Here is a 19,358-nt window from a genome sequence, read left to right as displayed (position 1 = left end):
TTAAATTGTTGTAACTTTTGAACGGTTCGACTACAAACGAAACGAAAATCACTACAAACAACTACAAACGATTTAGAAACGTCACCCGCTTGCAGATTTGAGATATCTCAAAGTGGGGTGCTACTCATTTTTTTAAATTTCTATAATTTTTAATGGATGGAACTACAAACGAAATTATTGTTACTACAAACAACTACAAACAAAATGCTAACTTTTTACGTAGAAAAAAATTATTTTTTCAAAAGTCGGGTGCCAGGTTCACATAGCTTAATCTCGAACCGTGGAATCGCGTGATCATGTCGTTCGCGGTGCTCTATCTCCGAGTAAATATCTCGTTCCGATAAGTGTAATGGCCCGTACGATTTCGCGTAAATCTCGCGATTAAGAACGCGAGTCGAAATTTGGACCTTACTTTCGATTTCGATATTCAATTATTCCGCCTATTTTGATATCTTAAAGCTATCAACTTTTTCTGACTTATTTTTAATTGCTCAATCTAACTTTGCTGAGAGATCCTCTTTAGTACTTACAAATGACATTCTATGCGTTTTTCGCCACTTAGAGACGCTAAGAATATTTGAGTTTCCATGCATATCACACGTACATTGATCCTTCAGACTCAGGTATATATAGGTGTCAGAAAGTCCAGGTCTAAAAATTTCGACTCGGATTGTGCGCTTTTATCGCGAACGTTGCGGTTTTTACGGTCGGCGCTTCGTACCCGAAATGTCGTAATGAAACCGACTATCACGTTGTTACGAGTGTCGTCGGACACGACATCTCGACGACGGGGGGGCTCTCGGGAGATTTACAGCCGACTCTCCGGCTCACTTCTCATTTTCTTGGCAAAATGTTTTCGTTCTGCAACATTATATATTTTACGTAACTAAGCCTTGAATTAGAATCTGGCCGCGGTTTGTTGCCATATGTGCGCGTCCCTTGTGTTTACGAATATTAATCTAAGGTTGCATTTCGAAATTCACTGCCAGTACTGAAAATCTATAGTTTATGTCACGTATACTATAGAATTTCAGCACTGGCAGTGAACGCAGCCTAAGAATTCCCTTCGTTCGAAATTGTTTATAATTGGCGGGAAAGTAATAATCAATCAAGTGATCTTCATACTTCCTATGTGTCATCGAGAACTTAACGAGGTTGCGATACTCGTACACGAAAAGAATATTATATTTTCTTTTCATATAAGTTTTTTTCAATATTACTATGTTTTTAGAATTCCAGGAATAAGTTGTCAGTAAAGTTTATTTTGCTAAGAAATAAAGTAAATTTTGCTAGAAACATAGCAAAAATAGCAATAGTATATTTCAATTTTTAAAAATATACACTGAGAGAAAAATGCTTAAAAATTTATTTGTGGAATATAAAATTCATCTACAAAAATAAACTTCATTTCACAGAAATAAACTTTATATCCCAAAAATAAGTTTTCCAATATTCTTTTTTCCATGCCAGTAACATGTATAAAATAAAAGGATAGCGAATTATTGCAGAATAACAATCTATTCTGCAATTACAAAATTCTGTAGAAATTTTTACTATAAAGTTCTCTCTGTGTATCAGGATAAATGTCCCGAATGAAAACGATTCATGACAATGTTCCAAGAGAAAATCCGGCGCGACGGGATTAAAACGGGCGCTCGGAAACGTCGATATTTTACGGTGATAAATAATCGTGACCGGCGGCAGGAGCGGGTTAATCGCCGTAATAGGAGAGCACAGAAAATTGACAGGTCACCGCATGGTCCACGGCCGCTCTTATTTGCGCGCTGATTAAATACCCCGAGCTTAATCGCTCGAGCGCGAGTCTAGCGAGAGTTCGAGGCTTCCCGGACGACAGGCGCCGTTGTTGCAATCAAGGTCGCGACTTCCGCGTGTGACTTCTAATTATTTCACTTCTTCGCGATATTCCAGAATAGACTGATTCACGAGCGAGAGTAACACGCGCGTTTCCGTTGCGTGTCGAGCACGCGAGCAGCACACGCCGCAATACATCATGAGCGCGGTGAATGATACGAACACGGAGCGAGTGTAATGATCTCGGCTGGCGAAGATGGAAAGGTGAACGGCGAATCGAGCGTCACAGGTATTTTCCTGCGGCCGACGAGACGATGGCGACGATGTTGTTCGTGTGAAACGCAATATCGACGATAATGAACACCTTCTCGGCGTGCTATTGTAGCCGCGGGAAATGTACTCGAGTCGAGTCATCCGAGTTCTCATACATTATCTCTTGTCGCAAATGTTTACTGTTGCGAACAAAGAATGACGAAAGAATAGCGGGAAGGCTGTCGCCTAACACCGATTGCGACGCGTGAAAGGTTTACCTGACCTCAGCGGTTTAAAAACATTATCTGACATCTCGGAACACGCGTCCTTTCTCTCTCACTCACGCTTACTCGCTCGTATACAAACCTACACACGCGTAAACAGCTGACGAAAATAATGGTAGACACGGGTTCCACATACTAACCAAAGCTAGAGTAATCTTGGAAATTACTTGTCCAATATCCGTTGTTGCGTCTGTTAAAGTTATTACGATGGTTAAAGTTTATCGACAATGTGATGACGCTTCGGAAGACAATACGGCGAGACTGGCATTTTACGGTAATTAAGTATCCGACTAATGATTACTTCGTCCGGAGCCGGCTTAATTATGATAAATAAGAACCCGTCCAAGGAGAGATGAATGCGAAAGACGCGGAGAACGCTGAGACAAAGGCAAGAGAGAGCGGCTCTAGAGCGTTGCTTTTCGCCCCGAGTCGGTTGAATCGCGCGGCGGATAAGCGAGCAAACGAGCGGACGAGAAAGGAAGGAAGGAAGGAAGAAAAGCGGAGCTGGTCCAGCCAAGTCGGCCAGCCAGCCAGCGTGAAACGTAAAATGATTGTATATCATCTCTCACTCACCTAACCTAACCTTCCAGAGTGATGGTCCTGCGGCCGGGATGTGCGGCGTGTCTCCGCCAAGGTTGCTGCTGCCGCCCGGGGATGAGGACGCGCGTCCTTGGACGCGCGCAATGCACGATGCACGTAGCGAAAGGCATGCACGAGTTACGCGACGGCGGGGACATCAATGGGTAGGGGTAGTAGGAGAGTCGCGTAATTAACGGTACGTCTTGACTATGTTGGGAGAGGAGAGATGAGAGTGAGAGAGAAAGAAAATGAGAAGGTAGGAGAAAGGGTTAGGGGGAGGGAGGGTGGATGGGTGGTAGGGAGAGAGAAAGAGAGTGAGAACACGGGGGAGACACAAATTATCGCGCCCACGCACTGTGCCGATCTGGAGTGACACCGCCTCGACACGCTCCGCCTCGGTGCGCCCGTTACCGTGGCGATCGGGTCAACTCCGCCGTCAATACACGAGATACTGAGAGAGAAAGACGAGTTTGAGTTTCGCTCTCCCCCTCTCTCTCTCTTTCTTTCCCGTTCACTACCGCGAACCTTCGCGCGTACACCGCATCTCTCGAAGCTGGCCGCGGCCGTACTGCGCGTGTCTGCCGTACGCTTCGCGCTGGAGCCGCGTGCGTGCACCGCCGGTGGCGCCATCGGGCGGCGCTTGATGGAACTTCATCTCGAAACAGATGGTTAGGCAGATTCTAGGTGCGAAAATTATGAAATTATCTTTTCAAATTTTCTCAGATGTAAAAATATGCTTAGTGGGTATAATAATATGAAATATTAATATCGTAACATCTGTATCAAATAGATAAGAGCGATCAACTATGTTAATTAGTAATTTTCTTGCAAATAATGTAAGTATAAAAAAATTGAGATTATTTATGAGATCTATATACTATGTGTTATACTATGTGTGACCTCTTCATGTCACAAATGTAATTTCTATAATTTGTCAAAAATGTTGAACTATTTACAACTTTTAAAAGTTGTTTGCAAATATGATACATTACAATTCACACTAAGAAAGCGTAAACTTTTCTCTTTAATTTACATACTAGTGCTATGTGAGGTTTTCTCGTAGAGTTATTCAATGTTGAAACAATGAGTCCTTTCAGCTTTGTTCAACGACAAAGGACGAATCCGCGTTAAATGATCGTCAAAAAGTGAGTAGAAAGCATAATTCCTTCTCTTTAGAATGCAAATGTGACATTTTTTAACAGAAAAGTAAGTTTCCAATCCGAAGATTCGACTGAAAAGTAAGGTTACGAATTAAACGATTGTCATCTCACATTCCACTCCGTATATACTTAGTGCAAATCAACAGTAATAAACTTGACATACCTTAAAATTAGACGTTTCAAGTTGAAAAATATTTCTCGCACCATCTTGTTTTTGTAATATCTACTGAAATTATAGTCCGCTGAATACTGCATAATTTCCGTGACCGAATAGCCGTAACAGGTCAAGGAAAGAATGTTCGTGTAGTAAAAAAATATAGTTGTAAGAGAGCCTAACAGTAACAAGTTTCCAGCAAACGAAAACGAAATGACGCCAGGTAATCTGTTAGCTATTTTATTTGTTCCACATAACGTTAGATGGTTATGGAGACTTAACTGTTTATAAAATAATCGCATGTTTATCATCGGCATATGTACCGTCGCAGCGACATTCTGTCTGAGTATTTATTAAAACTCTTCACTTTGAGGAGCTGTTTTTAATTATGTTAACTGTCATAAATCCATCTTAGAACTACTAACTTGCATGTCAGCACACTCATCGATGTGATAACATTGAAGATCATTGGTTTTACGAGATTTAATGAAGTAGAAAATTTCGCTTTTCAATAATAACTTTCTGTCGGTAAATTCGTCGATAAAAACGTATAAAAGCAGTGCAGATGAGAGATAACTACACAGAAATACAATTTCATAAAAATCTTTAATATGCTTCATTGTAGGCTGTGTACATAATGATAAAAAATCAAAATAGTTGTAAATTATAAAAATAAGACTTTATTGTACACTGAATTGCTAGAATTGACGATGTTATCCTTTTTCAGTTATTTCTGAGCTTCTCAAGCCTTCTTTGCCAATTCAAAAATTCATCCAATATTGATAGTTTTTAATAATATCTTGTCGGGGATTGCGGCATATAATTTGAGTATTCAAATATGCGCGCTTTTGGTATTTGGTTCAGTTCCGTTCCGTATCTCCACTGTGTTCGCGCGCTATCTGATTTTTCGGTTGCGCAACGCGCGAACGCAGTACGTCCGTGAAGTTGCGTGTGTGAGTGCAGTATGTACGCTATTCCCCGCGCGCTGTAATGGAGCGCCACGATTCGTGGGTGTACTATAGTGCGATGAATCGTTGAACAGGTATCGTGAGCGGTGCTTTTCATCGTGCGACAGTGCACCGACGTCAGTTTCGTCATTCAGATCGTTATTGAAGATTCCACTTCGCAACAAGCAGTAACTTGAAAAAAAGGGTAAGCTGCTGCAACAAGGCCGCCATCATCATCGTCGCTGCCGCCGACGACGACGACGACGTTAGCCAAACAAAATGGCCGCTCGATCGTCCTCGGTGGTACTGTTTACCCGTTAGGGGAACGTCGCAAGCGCGTTTATCGATTCCTCGTTACCGTGTTCACAGTGCATAATGCCAACGTGTGTCGTTTAGTCGATTGTTGCTGACCCGGATCGCTGACGCATCACTTCCAACATTTCATTTTTCGCAGGTAACAGTGCGACATCGTAGTACACTTGGCGGCTGTTGTAATTGTCGTCAACAGTGACCTGGAGCTTTTATGAGGGAACGTTATGTTCTATCGACACGACTGCATGTATTCTGAAGGTCTAAAGAGATATGCTTCCTCTGATTGAATCGACGAAATCTCTGGCAGCCTCCCGACCGTAGTTGTCTATTAGGTAGTCATAACCTTAATTGTACTCGGCTTTGTGTCGCGGGAAATTTTTCGCGGTACACCGTTCTGCCGGCATCGCTCACATTTTATACGACCGTATTGTTCGCTTTGTGCATCAGGTTGGAAAGATGTCGAGTTCATATATCGTTGAGCCGCAGGACAGTGGATCCGAGAAGAAAGACGATACATTGATCATTATTTTCAATGACGATGGAACAATAACTGTGGATCAGGAAACTCTGCAAAATTTGATAAGTAAGTGGTTACTGTAGAATTTGTGGAATGACTTGTGCAAGTAAATGATAAAGAAAATTAGAGATCAATTTAAAATTGTTATTGTAGCCATTGCTCCTGCTTCCTCTACAATCAATCAAAATAAGTAATTCATGTTCAGTGAGATACATGTTGCAAAGTCTTTTAATATTTTAGTGAATCAAACAAATGCTAATGTTAGCGTGGTAAGACTAGGACAAACTGAAGCAGATGTTGAAAACGGAGATATTACCTTCACTGTAGACCCACCATATACGCACCCGACAGCGAGCTCGGTAAGCGCCAATACCAGTACCGACCTTGGCGGGTTGGTAGATCCTTTTATGGAGATGGATCCAGAACAGCTGGAAAGATTAGAGACAGCTCTCCAAAGCGAAGAGGCAAAGCAGATACTCGGGGAGAATGTCACTGCAATGCTTGGTACTTTATATATTATTTTTTTTCGTTCAAACTATTTTTGTTTTTCCCTTATGTGATTGCAACGCTACATACAAGAGCATTTTGTTCTTATTAGCAGTGTTTGTAGAACTTCATCAACATCGATACACATGAACTCATGCAATTATACAAAACACATCTACTTCTCTGATGTGACCTAATGCAGTTTTAATACTAGGACTCTGTATCTGTCTTTGTAGATATGCTGTCTGTAGAGGAGTTGCAGAATTCGATAAGATATAGTATACAATTGGATCATTGTTATACAACTAGATTGTCACCTAGTGATCCAATACCAAGAGATCCATTACCGATTGCCGATTCGCCCGAATCTAATGATGTGCAGTACATACATCAACCATCATCCCCTCGAATATCAATGTCATCATCATCTATCAGTGATGTAGACAATGCTGGAGTTAAGGGCAAGAATATCATCAAGACTGTAAATGTAAAATTCTTATGACATTATAGATATCTAAATATTATTATCTCATAAGAAAGTCAATTAATTTGATAATATTATTCTCTCCATGGATATCAGGTGAAGCAGATCAGTAGACCAATACGTAAAGCTTCTGTATCTACACCTACAAATGTAAGTGCACTTCCAAGAGCTAATACAAATATCAGTGGAACGCCAAAATTACCAGGACATGCTATGCCAAGAAATATAATAAATGCTCAGCAAGCAACAACCAAAGGTATTATAATGTAACATAGTATTAAAGATAGTATTAGCGTTCTTATAAAAAACAATGTTGTTAATATTAATATGCAATACTCTTTCATGGTTATTTTTATAGCACAAAGCAAAAATAATGAAGAAGATGATGAATTCACAGAATCACCTACAGAATCTTCTGAATCAGAGCCATCTTCTGATAATGATAATGATTCAGATTTTGGACCTCGTAGTACAAAGAGAGGAAACATCAGGGCTCGAGGTGGACGTAAAGGTCTTACTACTAGGGGTGGTAGTATGGCAGCTGCTCGAAGAAGAGGTCAAAATAAATATATGGATATAGAGCAAGTGCGACGGTTAGACATGGAAATGGCTGCTGCAGTTAATGCGATGAAAGGTTCTGAGAAAGATGATAGATCTGGTTAGTAAAACATTCATGTATAGTATGTAAAAAAATATTAGGTAAAATTTTAGGGATATATTATATTTATTAATCAAAGTTTAATATGTAATAGATTGAAAGATATTGCAATATTTTTAAAGTAATTTTGCATTTGAAAGTAAAAATATTTAAAAATACTTGTATTAGCACATGTTATATATATGACAGTATATTTTTTTATACTTTCAGAGCGGTTTAGCCCTAGCAAACCTAAGAGGCTGATCAAAACTTTTGGTGGCAAGAAGAAGGAGGAGATGCAGTTTGCAGAAACATCTTCGTCTGTGTCCGAAGAGATGCCGATAGTGCAAGAGAAACCTTTACAAACGACAAATCAAGTGAAAGCAAATCTGATCAACGCCAATATGATTAAGGGTGACATGATATTAACTAAACCCGGTCAAGGAAGAAGCACTCAGAAGGTTACTTTCATTCAGAAGCAAGTTTTGATGAAACCGGACGAGTTGAAGAACATCGGTATTAAGAAGTCCATAATGGTCTCTAAAACAAAATTCGTAAATTCACCAAATGCAAAAATTTTCACGACTAAAGATGGGAAATTGATACAAGTACCAATGGCGTCGAAAATGGTTAATCCGAATATGCAGGTTACTACACAGGTGAAGACTGTGCCAACACAACAACCTGTGACAACGCAACAACAACCTGTACAGAGCACTAACCAAGGGTTACTGGCGCAGCATCAATTGAAAACTGCTGTATCGGTCAGTAGCACACCGCCAAAGATCAAACCTAGCGATGTAAAGAAAGAGAAGAGGAAATTGGACGGTAGCACGGAATCACTGTCAAAGGCAGAAGAGACTGCTCCTGTAAAACTTGCAGACAAGACCTTAGAGAGTTAGTGTCAATCATTTATTAGCTAATTAATAACAAAGATTGAATTGCATTTCTAAATGTCGAAATATACTTTTGCAGGCACGAAAAAATATTTTAAGAAGGAAAGTAGAAAACCTTCGGCGTATGTAGCAGATACTCTAGGTCCTGCGCTTTTTTCGACACCAGACATAATACGACGTGTTGGTACGAGCGAGGGAAAAACACCGGACAGTGCTGTAACACCCACGACTCCCACAACACCCACGACACCGTTGGCGACTGCAGCATCTGTACCCGGGTCGTCAATTGTTTCTACTTCGCCAACAATGAACATCGGCACAACTCCTGGTTCGGTCGTAGCACAGAATGCTGTATCCAGTCTTAGTAATAAAAAGACGGTGTCAAATTTAGAACCGTCTGTTCAACCAGAATCACGATTAAATCTGGACGGTAACAACGTAGCGTCGGAAAACGAGGACGAAGCGAAATCAGCAGTCAAAGCACCTCTGGCTGAAGAATTGCAACCATCTCTAGATTCAGGTATGATTATACATTAAGGAATTCATATTGTTTCTTCCAGTATTGATCCTTGTACCTTTATATATGCAAATATTTTATAGAGGAAACTATTGTCTGTTTTTATTTAATTTTACAATTTTATTTAATTGTATAATTTTAGCGTGCCTATGTAGAACCTTCTGTCTATGATTATTGTTCTCTATTGTATTATTTTGTTTTATTAAATTAAAAACAAAAAGAATGACGCATCGTGCCGCTCTAATAACGTTCTCAACTAAACCAAGATCCTTTCCATCTGCATTTTCTTTTTATATTATTTTATATTACCAAGGGAGTTTTTAACACAATGTATGCCATGTGAAATTTATGTTTTGCAATGCTATCGTATGTTTCCTTAGTGCCAAATACCGCTTCGTCAGAGGGAATTATTCAACCTGTGGTACCTCATGTTCCAAATCATGTTGTTTCTAAAAGTAGTAAGTTCTCACTCACACTTATATTGTACCGAAGAAAATATGGCTTACTTATGATGCTGACTTACAATTTAAATCTAAACTCTCTGGTTTTGTCCTTTCCACTATGTTTATATTTTAATATGTAATACTATTGAGTGTAACTTATGTGCTTGTTAAAGGTGGGATAGAGGGTGAGGAGCATTTATTCGCTACTCTAGAGATGGCCAGTAAAAACGAAGAAGAACTGCTCGCCGAAGCGTTATTACTGCACGAGGAGCTTGGAGTTGACTTGGCTGATCATGTGCGAACTTTTTATTTATATATATTATATAAATACACACACGCACACACATATACACACATACATACATACATAGACTTCACTACAATTCTTTAGGATTCTCATTCTTATTATATTATCTTGTATGTAGTCTGCACTGGATCCCGCACCAACAGTGTCAGAACCGTTAACATCCAGTGGTATACTTATGCCTACATTGATTTCACCCGACCAAGAATTACCCAAACCAGTGGAAGCAGCGCCAGTTGTACAGACCCAAGCGAATATTCCGCGAGAAGTAGGCAAAAAATCTACAAAAGATGACAAAGAACCGATACAAATCGTTCGGGGTGGTCGTGTGATCACATTACCGCCCATTGAAGCACCTGCTACTAGAAGTAAACGGCTGCAAGCGAAAGCTGAGACGCAGCAGAAGAATCCCGAACCAGCAAAGAAGATAGAGAAACTTACGTGAGTATATTATGATGTAATTTTATGGTTATATCTCTTGTTTCTTTTAAGTAATGTAGTCGTGACTTAATTCAATTCTTTTTATATTGACACAGTCCTCAAATTCAACAAGTAATACACAAAGAAGAGTTACGAACGGGGGTTAATGCAGAAGAAGACGATGATGATGACGACGAAGAGGAGGAAAATTCAGATTCGGAAGACGATCCAGACCGCTTATGGTGCATCTGCAAACGGCCACATAACAATCGGTTCATGATATGTTGTGATGCTTGCGAAGATTGGTTCCATGGGAAATGCGTACACGTCAGTAAAGCCATGGGTAAGTATTCTAGAATTTAGATCTAAGTCGATAAAAGTCGTTCTACATCAGTCGCAAAGTCGATCGCAAGTAGATGTTATGCTTGTTATAAAAATCTACAATCAGAAGCGTTAGTGGTATTATTGATGTTTTTAATCAGTTGTCGCGACAAGCATTGTGTCTACTTGTGATCGATTTTACGATGTAGAACGACTTTAAATCAACAAGATTAGACATTTACTTTTTGCAATGCCCATGATTCACATATTTATATTTTGGCAGGTCAACAAATGGAAGAAAAAGGTATAGAATGGGTTTGTCCGAATTGTCTCAAGAAGAAAGCTGATGAAGAAAAAGGAAAATCAAGTTCACAAACCTCACCTGTGAAACAGAAAACAAAAGTCGAGTCAACAAGCGATAATACGGTATCGCAGACTGTTTTACCGAAAGAGATACCACCGACAGTCTCGTCTGCCGATCATACTGTTGTCCCAATTTCTGGCACGATGCAGTGTGTCGTTTGTAAAAAGGAAGCCAGAAATTCGAGCATTTATTGTTCGGATGCATGCATTCTTGCTCATGCCCAAGAGACTTTGACGAAAGATAAACCTGTACCAACAGGATCAGGTACAAAACCTGTTAAATCACCTGTAACTCCGGAAACTATCGTGAAAACAAAACCCGAGGCTAGAGTGATAGTTTTCGACAAGAAGACTGGCAAAGTTCTCACTGGTAAACATATTTAATTTATAAAGATTGTAGAAGAACATATGTCTCTCTCTCTCTCCCTCCTTCCCTCCCTCCCTCCCTCTCTCCTTTCTCTCTCTCCTCTCTCTCTCTCTCTCTCTCTCTCTCTCTCTTTCTGTTTCTACATACGTATATGTGTATAAATCATCAATATTTTATATTTAGGTGCGGAAGCTCCTACAAGATCTAACTTACGAACATGGCTGAAAGAAAATTCGACATACGAGGTAGTAGGAGCCAGCAGTCTCAATACGCTTCAAATAGGCGGGAAGCTCGTCACGCAAATACACACAACAGGCAAAACTGTATGTATAAAGTAAAAGGATTAATTGAATTGTTATAAGCATTGGTGAAGAATATGTGAAATATATATACTATGTACTAAAATTGTAACATGAGAAAAAATTATCAAATATTGAGAAGTATAAACAGTTATAACAAAAATTCGTTTTAAATTTTTGTAGGGAATTTTGTATAGAGCTGTAACATTATGTTTACTTATTTTATTTTTTATAATCAATTCAAAATATAAATTTTAGAGATATATGCTTAGAATTCTTTAATGCAGCAATAATTATTTAGATAAACTTCCAGATTAACTACGCTTATCAATGTGTGCTTAAGTAAGCAAATTAAATGCGAATTCTGTTTTTAGGCAAAAATTACACAACTGTCTCCGGTTAAAGTGCAAACCGTGCCAAAGATGATTTACACGAAGGTAGCTGGATCAAAGCAAACCATTTTGACATCCAATAAGAAAGTCACGATAATTCCAGCTATGCAACAAGTGAGCGCAACGTCAACTAACAAACCGGCACAATTAAAACAGACAATAATTGCGACTTCGGGCAAGAATCCTGTGATACTGAAAACAGCATCACCAAAAACCGTCACACCAACACAGTTAAAGATCCAGACGACAAGTTCGCCGAAGCAGACTGTAATCAAGAAGCAAGAACCTGTGAAGTCGATACCGTCTCAGTTGAAGCAACCGATTAAAGTGACGCCAGTAAAGAAGCCTGAGACGGAACCCATACGAGTAAATATCCGCAAAACGCTGACGGAATTACTGTCGAGTCGTATAAAGGAAACTGAAGATCTGAAGCTAACCGACGAGGAGATCGCGGACTTAGCATTCAACATAGAACTTGAAATGTACAAGTACTTTAAAGACATGGGATCTAAGTACAAGGCAAAGTATAGGAGTCTCGTGTTCAATATAAAGGATACCAAAAATCTGACGTTGTTCCGAAAGATCGCAGATCGTTCCTTAACACCGGATGCTGTGGTGCGATTAAGCCCAGATGAGATGGCTAGTCAAGAACTGGCGGAATGGCGGGAGAAGGAGACCAAGCATCAACTGGAGATGATTAAGAAAAACGAGCTGGATCTGATGGCGCAGGCGAAATCAATCGTCGTGAAAACTCACAAGGGCGAGCAAATAATCGAAAATGATGGTGGAATCGATCATGTTGATCCTAAGACGTCGGTACAGGATATTGTCACTGCGTTAAATAGCGGTGATAACATAAGTTCCACGGTTGATGATATGGATAAGGATAAGGACAAAGAAGATAGATCAAAGTCACGAACAGATGCAAAGAAATCGAAGAATAGCATGGACGAACGAAGGAAAAGGGATAAGGAGAGAGGCAGAGAACATGACAATAGGTCAAAGGGCAAGGATCGAAGGGAGAGAAGTCGAAGCCGGCATCGCCACAGCAGAGATAGAGATCGCAGTAAGACACGCGACAAAAGTAAAGAGCGAAAGTCGAGCAGAAATAAGGAGAGCAGACGGGAGAAAGACAAGGAACGTGAAAAGGATAAGGATCGGGAACGGAATAAGGATCGGGACAAGATGAACAGGAAAGAGAGCAAAGATAGAAGCCGACAAAACGAAAGAGACAGGCACAAATCGAGCAATGATGGCCGCTCAAGAAATCGTAGTACAAGCAGAGAACCTAAAGACCTTGATAATAGGGAGGAGGAGCGAAAGATAGAAAAGAAGAAAGAAGTCTCGCCACCGCCTACAGAGAAGCCGATAGAGGATCGTCTTTGGCGACACGTGGAAGACGAAGCGACGACAAATACGATCGATGGAAACGATTCCGACATATCCGATAGAGAACCCAGTTCCACCGTAACGATTAAGACTCCGGACATTAACGAGGAACCTGAGAGAGACAAGGAACAGGAGACAGAAATCAGAACGGAACTATCAAAAGGCATCTCTCAGACTGTGTGGCGTGGCTTTGTTAGCATGGTCGATGTCGCCAAGTTCTTCATCACCGCGCAGGATGTGAGTGGCAACGCCAAAGATCTAATGGATGATTTACCTGATACTGTCGACGTAGTTGGTCGGATAAGTCACGATACTGTTTGGGATTATATCTCGAAGATGAAGAGAACAGGCTCAAAGGAGATTCTAGTTATCCGATTAATTGCTGCAAATGACGAAGAAAAAATACCCTACATCACCTTATATAGTTATTTGAACAGTAGAAGCCGTTTGGGTGTTGTAGGCAATGTTTCCAAGAATATAAAGGACTTCTATATTATGCCGTTTTCGAGCCAGAGCACGATACCATCGGTACTTTTACCACTCATTGGACCAGGTTTCGAGGAACATCGACCACATTTGTTGCTTGGCATTATCGTTCGCAACAGAAAGAAACGGGTATCGACTATAACATCGAGCGTATTGTCGAAGACATCCAAAAAGGAAAATTCTGACAGAAGTTACACATCGCCGTTGGTCAGCATGCCGAAGGAGAAAACCTCGTCGCCGCCGCCATCGTCGTCGTCGTCTCCCATGCTGTACCATCACAAAGTGTCTTCTGCTTTAGATTCCACGAAGGAGAAACCAGCGACAACAGTGACACAGGTGACTTTGGAATCTCTAAACAAAGCGCATATAGGTATGTCTTCGCGTGGCATCATCGATAGCGCCACCATATGTAAAATTGTGCCGGAACTGTCGTCGAAGATCGACTTGACTTCTTCGCCCAGCAAGGTTACTTTGGATGACGGCGACGAGCCGTACAGTCCTGGCGAGATGGACGATGACATAAATACCAACAATTCCACTGCTGATATTCTCTCATCCGGCAAGAATAATAACTCGACGGAACTACAGAGAAAGATGGACGAACTGAATCGACAGATCGAGGAACAGAAACAACAGATACAGAACATTAGCTCGTCGTTTCTCGGTGAGACGACGGCCACTCTGCCGGTGAGAATTTTCGCAAGACTCCTTTTTCACGTCGCACGTCTCGAGATTGTTATTACTGTCGTTTCCTCTTATTGTTTTACTACAAATAAAGTTGATTTGAAGTTATCCCACCATCCCGATCCTGCGTCACTGAGCTACTTAGATTATTACTAAGAGAACGTGGTCTTTAAGGAATATCCGGTGAACGCGATGGTCGATTCGAAATTAGATATTTTACAACGAGAGTAAGAAAACTAAGTTGTTATTTATATGTCATAGTATATGCAGCTGGATGTAAATAAATAATTTTTCTACAATAAGGAGACTGTGATAACAGCAAAATCGCGGTTTCGGAATAGAATAAACGATAAGAGTCTCTTAGAACCTTACTGTCTTTTCTATTTTTACTGTCGTTTTCTAACTCGTTTTATTGCTTTAAACTGATAACATTCGTGTACGATTGCGAGAAGCAATATTATATATATTGCTTTCGTAAATATGTAGAGTACAGAGTGCGGTATCAATTACTAAACCAATATATATACACATTGAGCGTTTCAAATTATGTATCAGTTAACCGCTTGTTCATCGAAGTAGGAATCTCAGTAGCTCCGTTTCCCTTCTGTCATTGACTCTATTCTGAGGTATAATCGAAAAATATTCAATATCAAATTTGTGAATTTCACGCGAGATCTGACACGTTTGATAAATTCAATCTTTAATTATAAATGTAATATGACACTTATATGTTATTGTCTTACCTTTTCGGATAATATTACATCGAAAAAACCTGAGAATTCAAAGATAATACGTTTGTATTTCATTAATTAATCGCGCGCGAGACAGCGAAGGCTATGATTTGACTTCTATTGACAATTGATTGATATTATAAGACTTCATTGATATCTCTCATCGCTACATCTACACGCTGTTTCAGGGTTTGGGATTGGATCCACCGAGCAACGACTGTGACGAAGCTTACAGTCCGTCGGATGTACGTTCCTTCACGCCGCCTCCGCCCATCTCCAAGTTCACACAACCTATCCTCGATAAGGTCTCGGACATTACAATACCGCCAAATCTGCAGGAGATTTTAGCAAACGTGAAGCGGCAAGAATCTTCCAAAGTGGATCCCTATCTACCGTCTAAGCCTAGCGCGTCGTTTCTACCTGGAACAGTCAACACCGTAGGATCGTTCTATCAGAATACGGAAAGGTACTCACCATCTTCATCTTCCAGAATCAGTCAGTCAGAGAAAATAACGCCGGAGGCCCCGTCGAAGGAGACCAAGAGTACGTTGAGCACCTTGAGCGACTTGGACTTGATCAAAAAAGCAGAGGAAGAGTTGGCTGCAGTTGCTGCGGCGACAGCGGCTGCGACATCGACGATTCCCATGGCGCCTGTACCACCGCCGTCGACTTTGATCACTTCTGCTAGTACTTCGAGTCTTGCTATAACATCAATCGCCCCAATAAGCGACACGTCTATATTGACGTCGCAACAGCCGGTACTCTCATCGTTGCCACTTCCGTCGGAAGCCGAAGGGGGTAAAGCGGTGTACAAACCGAGCGCTCCGGACTCTCTCAAGAAAAGTTACACTCCCGAACAACCGAAGCCGCCTGGTCTCGAGGACGAGGACTTTCCCATGTTTCCTTCAACTCCGCCGTCGACGACTATAGATGCGACTAAAACTGCAGCGAATGTGTCACCTCGCACGAAACTCGCCCCTAAAAGCGGCGTTGTGCTGAGTGTCAAACGAAAGGCGAGCGATGATGGTAACGCGTGTCTCTCTCCTTCCAAATCGTCGAGGACAAAGTCGCGCTGGGGTCAAGGGCCGTCCGAATAGATCGGGCGAATCGTTGCGACGATTATTGTGTCTCCGTATACATATATACATACATAGTGTTCCACGTGCGCTGTTTAACAATCGCAGAACAAAAGAACGAGTGGATGCTCGATGTAATTTGTAACATAAATGTACAAGAAGCTCGTAATATTAGGAACGTTTGGAGGCTTCGCTCGAACGATTATTTTGTGTGTATTGAGGAAAGGAGAGTGTGTGAGAAAAAGCAAGAGGCATGAGAAAAGTCGTGTAATCAATGATGCCGAGTCGTTACTGTGTGGTATTTGTGTGTATTGAGTAATGAACAAATGTTTATTAAGATTCGTTATCTTTCGAACGCGTCTCTGAGAAACGTACGTTATGAGCTTTCGGTGATTATTGGAACATTGGAATATGTAGATATATATAAGAGCTTCTTTATTACTGATTCTCTTTATAAGAAAGAAAACGTGGTACGTTACACATGCGTCGCAGTGCGATTTGTACAAGAGCTGTTAAAGAGAGAGAGAAAGAGAGCCCTCATGTCATCCTATTTCCGGCCCATCTCTCTATCCACCGTAGCATTTGATTGCTGCGAATTTTCTACGAAAATTACTTGCGACAAAATGGTGTGTATTTCCCGGGACTTGTTTTCCATCTTCCAAAGCTCGAAATTTTGTGAGTAAATATATTTCCTCCCTTTCAGCGAGAGATATCAAGTAAATTTCACGTAGGTAAGTTGGGAAATTTATCTAATGATAAACGCGGAGATGTTTTCTAATGCTGGTGGTACGATCGCAGATTGTGTAGCAGCGTTATCAATGTGTATTGCTGTAGAAACTGTGTAGACGAGCGTGAAAACTGGCAGACATTGCTTTATTTTCACGTGCGCATGCGCTGGATTGTTTATCATCATCCGCGCGCGCGTTATCCTTGTAAATACCAAAGCAAAGGGTGAATAAAAAGAAAGAAACTCAGCGTTTATAATCGTGTTCGACACGCGATGTCTCATGTAACGGGTATGTATATGTATATATATAAGCGAGTCGAAAAGTCTCTGTAATATATTTTATTAAAGACTCTTTGCCTCTCTTCGTCAGAATGATCAGCTGAGACTTTTACGTGAAGTCAGATTCACTTTAAAGCCCAAATTCACAACTTTGTTTTTGAGTAGACGTTCATTTTTCAGAGATGGCAATATTGTGAAGAATAGCAGAAATATCAGTTAATTGACCCGAGAGGAGTAAGATCAAGCAACGATACCGTTTACGCAAATGTAAACTATTTTGTCTATTTGAAATTCAGTTGCTTTGCGACACGACTCTACTCTTTAATTTCCTGTTGAGATGCGACAAGTTGTGCATCAGGGGAGTACGTCAGCTTTTTAAAGTATTCGACACATAAACAGTTTGGTTGTTAATTATATATAATGATTCGTACATATGTGGTTAATGTTGGATGCGCATAAACTCGACGTACATCCCGTATACATATAACATATTTACTAGCTGTACATTTATTTTTCTCTTCCATAACGCAAGAATTTCATCGAGCTACTGGGACACGAACATTATTATTCGGAGCGTTTAACTGTATACAATTTTTTTGTGAACGAGCGTAGTGTATAGTTGCGAAAATCAAAATTATCTTAATCTCATTTTAGATAATCTGTAATTTGTGACAGAACGTTAAGTAAAATTTTATTTTTTAGGAAAAGTTTAAAGAACCAAGTATATATGTATGTAATTTCAATTTTTTAAATCTCTCTCTTTTGTATTATAACATGCATAAAATCACAATATTTTATTCCAGGTACTGTCGCAACTTGCGGATCGTCTAACGTAAAGTTTGATTTAATTTCTTTGTTCATAGTTTTTCTTTATCAGTTTTCTAGAGTTTAATGTTTATTGGTGACAAAACCGTTTGCATTGTCAAATTTGTATGACATCATATGATTTTCTCTAAAAGCTTTATTTTTCGACTGCCGTGATGTACGTATGATCTATAATCTTTTTCATTCCTGAGAAAATTTGGAAAAATGATTTTATAAAATATTTTCATTGATATGGTGATTCTATTGTGATGCAAACGAGTTTTGCTTCCATTTCTACGTTCTCGCACCTTGTGTTTCGAGAAGAAAAACACATAGCGCACGTTTGACATGTTTTTATATCCTTTGTACGCTCTCACGTATATTTCTTCCATCTCGTTATCGATTAGTGAAATACAACATATAGCGTATATCCGCAAAGCAATCGATAACAGTAGTTGACGTTTGCCTATAAGTAATTTTTTAATATCGCAATTGCCGCGAGAATCATATTGTCTATGTAAAATAGTTGTGAACATCTGTGTTTGAAAATCACACACGAAGACGCTCTTACATTTTTATATATAACCGAAGAACGTAGAGGAAAGAACTGAATTTTTATTTGTGGTTTATCAGACTATATATATAATTTATATATGATAGTGCTGAGTTAATTTAGCAATCTAATTTTAAACGTGACTAACGAGCGTCACTATAATCTCCAACATACTACAATGGGATTGCATAAGTTTGTAGGACACATTTATTATATCTACGTTTAAGGATCATTTTGTAAGAATTAGCCGTTTTACTTTTCTCGTGCACTTTTGTACCGCGATCTTCGGGTGATATGACGCAACAATTTATTATTATGTATTATTAATATTAGTCTCAATCATAAAAGTTATCACGTATATGTATATGCAACTGTTGATTTGTTTAATTGTGTCTTCTCTCTTGGTGCTTGAACGATAGTACATACGTATTTTACGCGAGAGTATCCATCTACACTAATCACGGAACGTATTGCGCGATACACACACATTACAAAAAATTTATAACAATTTTATAATTGCGCGATTGCACACAATAGCTGCATTTAGCGATTAACTGGCGAATGTCTATAATAAAGAATTAAGGAATAATACCGTTTCTTGTTAGCTCCCAACATTACAGATTATCTATCTAGCGATTTTATGTTCTCAGCGATATGATGCTCTCAGAGTGATATTAAAAAGT

General features: G+C 39.9%; 2 protein-coding genes across 5 annotated transcripts in view; one reads left to right on the top strand and one right to left on the bottom strand.

Annotated features, from left to right (window-relative positions):
- The window catches only part of LOC116845790 (probable beta-hexosaminidase fdl), a 42,909-nt gene extending 39,419 nt beyond the window's left edge, over positions 1–3,490 (bottom strand). Inside the window, exon 1 of the mRNA XM_032818889.1 lies at positions 2,922–3,490. The gene's annotated coding sequence lies outside the window, so the exon portion shown is untranslated. The remainder of the gene's footprint in view (positions 1–2,921) is intronic.
- Positions 3,491–5,184: 1,694 nt separating this feature from the next.
- LOC116845807 lies at positions 5,185–19,264 on the top strand. 4 transcript variants are annotated; one of them, XR_004378335.1, is made up of 18 exons: positions 5,185–5,393; positions 5,643–5,832; positions 5,948–6,083; positions 6,258–6,521; positions 6,740–6,990; positions 7,084–7,243; positions 7,346–7,645; positions 7,856–8,521; positions 8,600–9,040; positions 9,418–9,495; positions 9,654–9,775; positions 9,906–10,225; positions 10,321–10,547; positions 10,809–11,258; positions 11,439–11,578; positions 11,929–14,508; positions 15,425–17,328; positions 17,499–19,264. XR_004378335.1 is itself a non-coding variant. In XM_032818924.1 (17 exons), exons 3-17 carry the CDS (start codon positions 5,957–5,959, stop codon positions 16,331–16,333), a joined length of 6,996 nt encoding a protein of 2,331 aa, XP_032674815.1. In that variant the 5' UTR covers positions 5,185–5,393; positions 5,643–5,832; positions 5,948–5,956; the 3' UTR covers positions 16,334–19,264. The 4 variants fall into 4 exon arrangements, 3 of the variants coding, with proteins under 3 accessions (XP_032674815.1, XP_032674814.1, XP_032674816.1); XM_032818924.1 differs by having other exon boundaries at positions 7,385–7,645; positions 15,425–19,264; XM_032818923.1 differs by having other exon boundaries at positions 15,425–19,264.
- Positions 19,265–19,358: the final 94 nt, after the last annotated feature.

The sequence above is a fragment of the Odontomachus brunneus genome, unplaced genomic scaffold (genome assembly GCF_010583005.1).
Source record: "Odontomachus brunneus isolate Ranch 3 - 2012 unplaced genomic scaffold, Obru_v1 Obru_scaffold_058, whole genome shotgun sequence".
NCBI classification, from domain to species: Eukaryota; Metazoa; Arthropoda; class Insecta; order Hymenoptera; family Formicidae; genus Odontomachus; species Odontomachus brunneus.
This window is presented reverse-complemented; position numbering and strand designations above follow the sequence as displayed.

Excerpts from the sequence above, each read along its gene's own strand:
- LOC116845807 (XM_032818923.1), top strand. The coding sequence starts at position 5,957 with ATGTCGAGTTCATATATCGTTGAGCCGCAGGACAGTGGATCCGAGAAG. Across the intron at positions 8,522-8,599 it reads TGCAGACAAGACCTTAGAGA|GCACGAAAAAATATTTTAAG; the intron begins GTTAGTGTCAAT and ends ATACTTTTGCAG. Across the intron at positions 11,579-11,928 it reads TACACACAACAGGCAAAACT|GCAAAAATTACACAACTGTC; the intron begins GTATGTATAAAG and ends TTCTGTTTTTAG.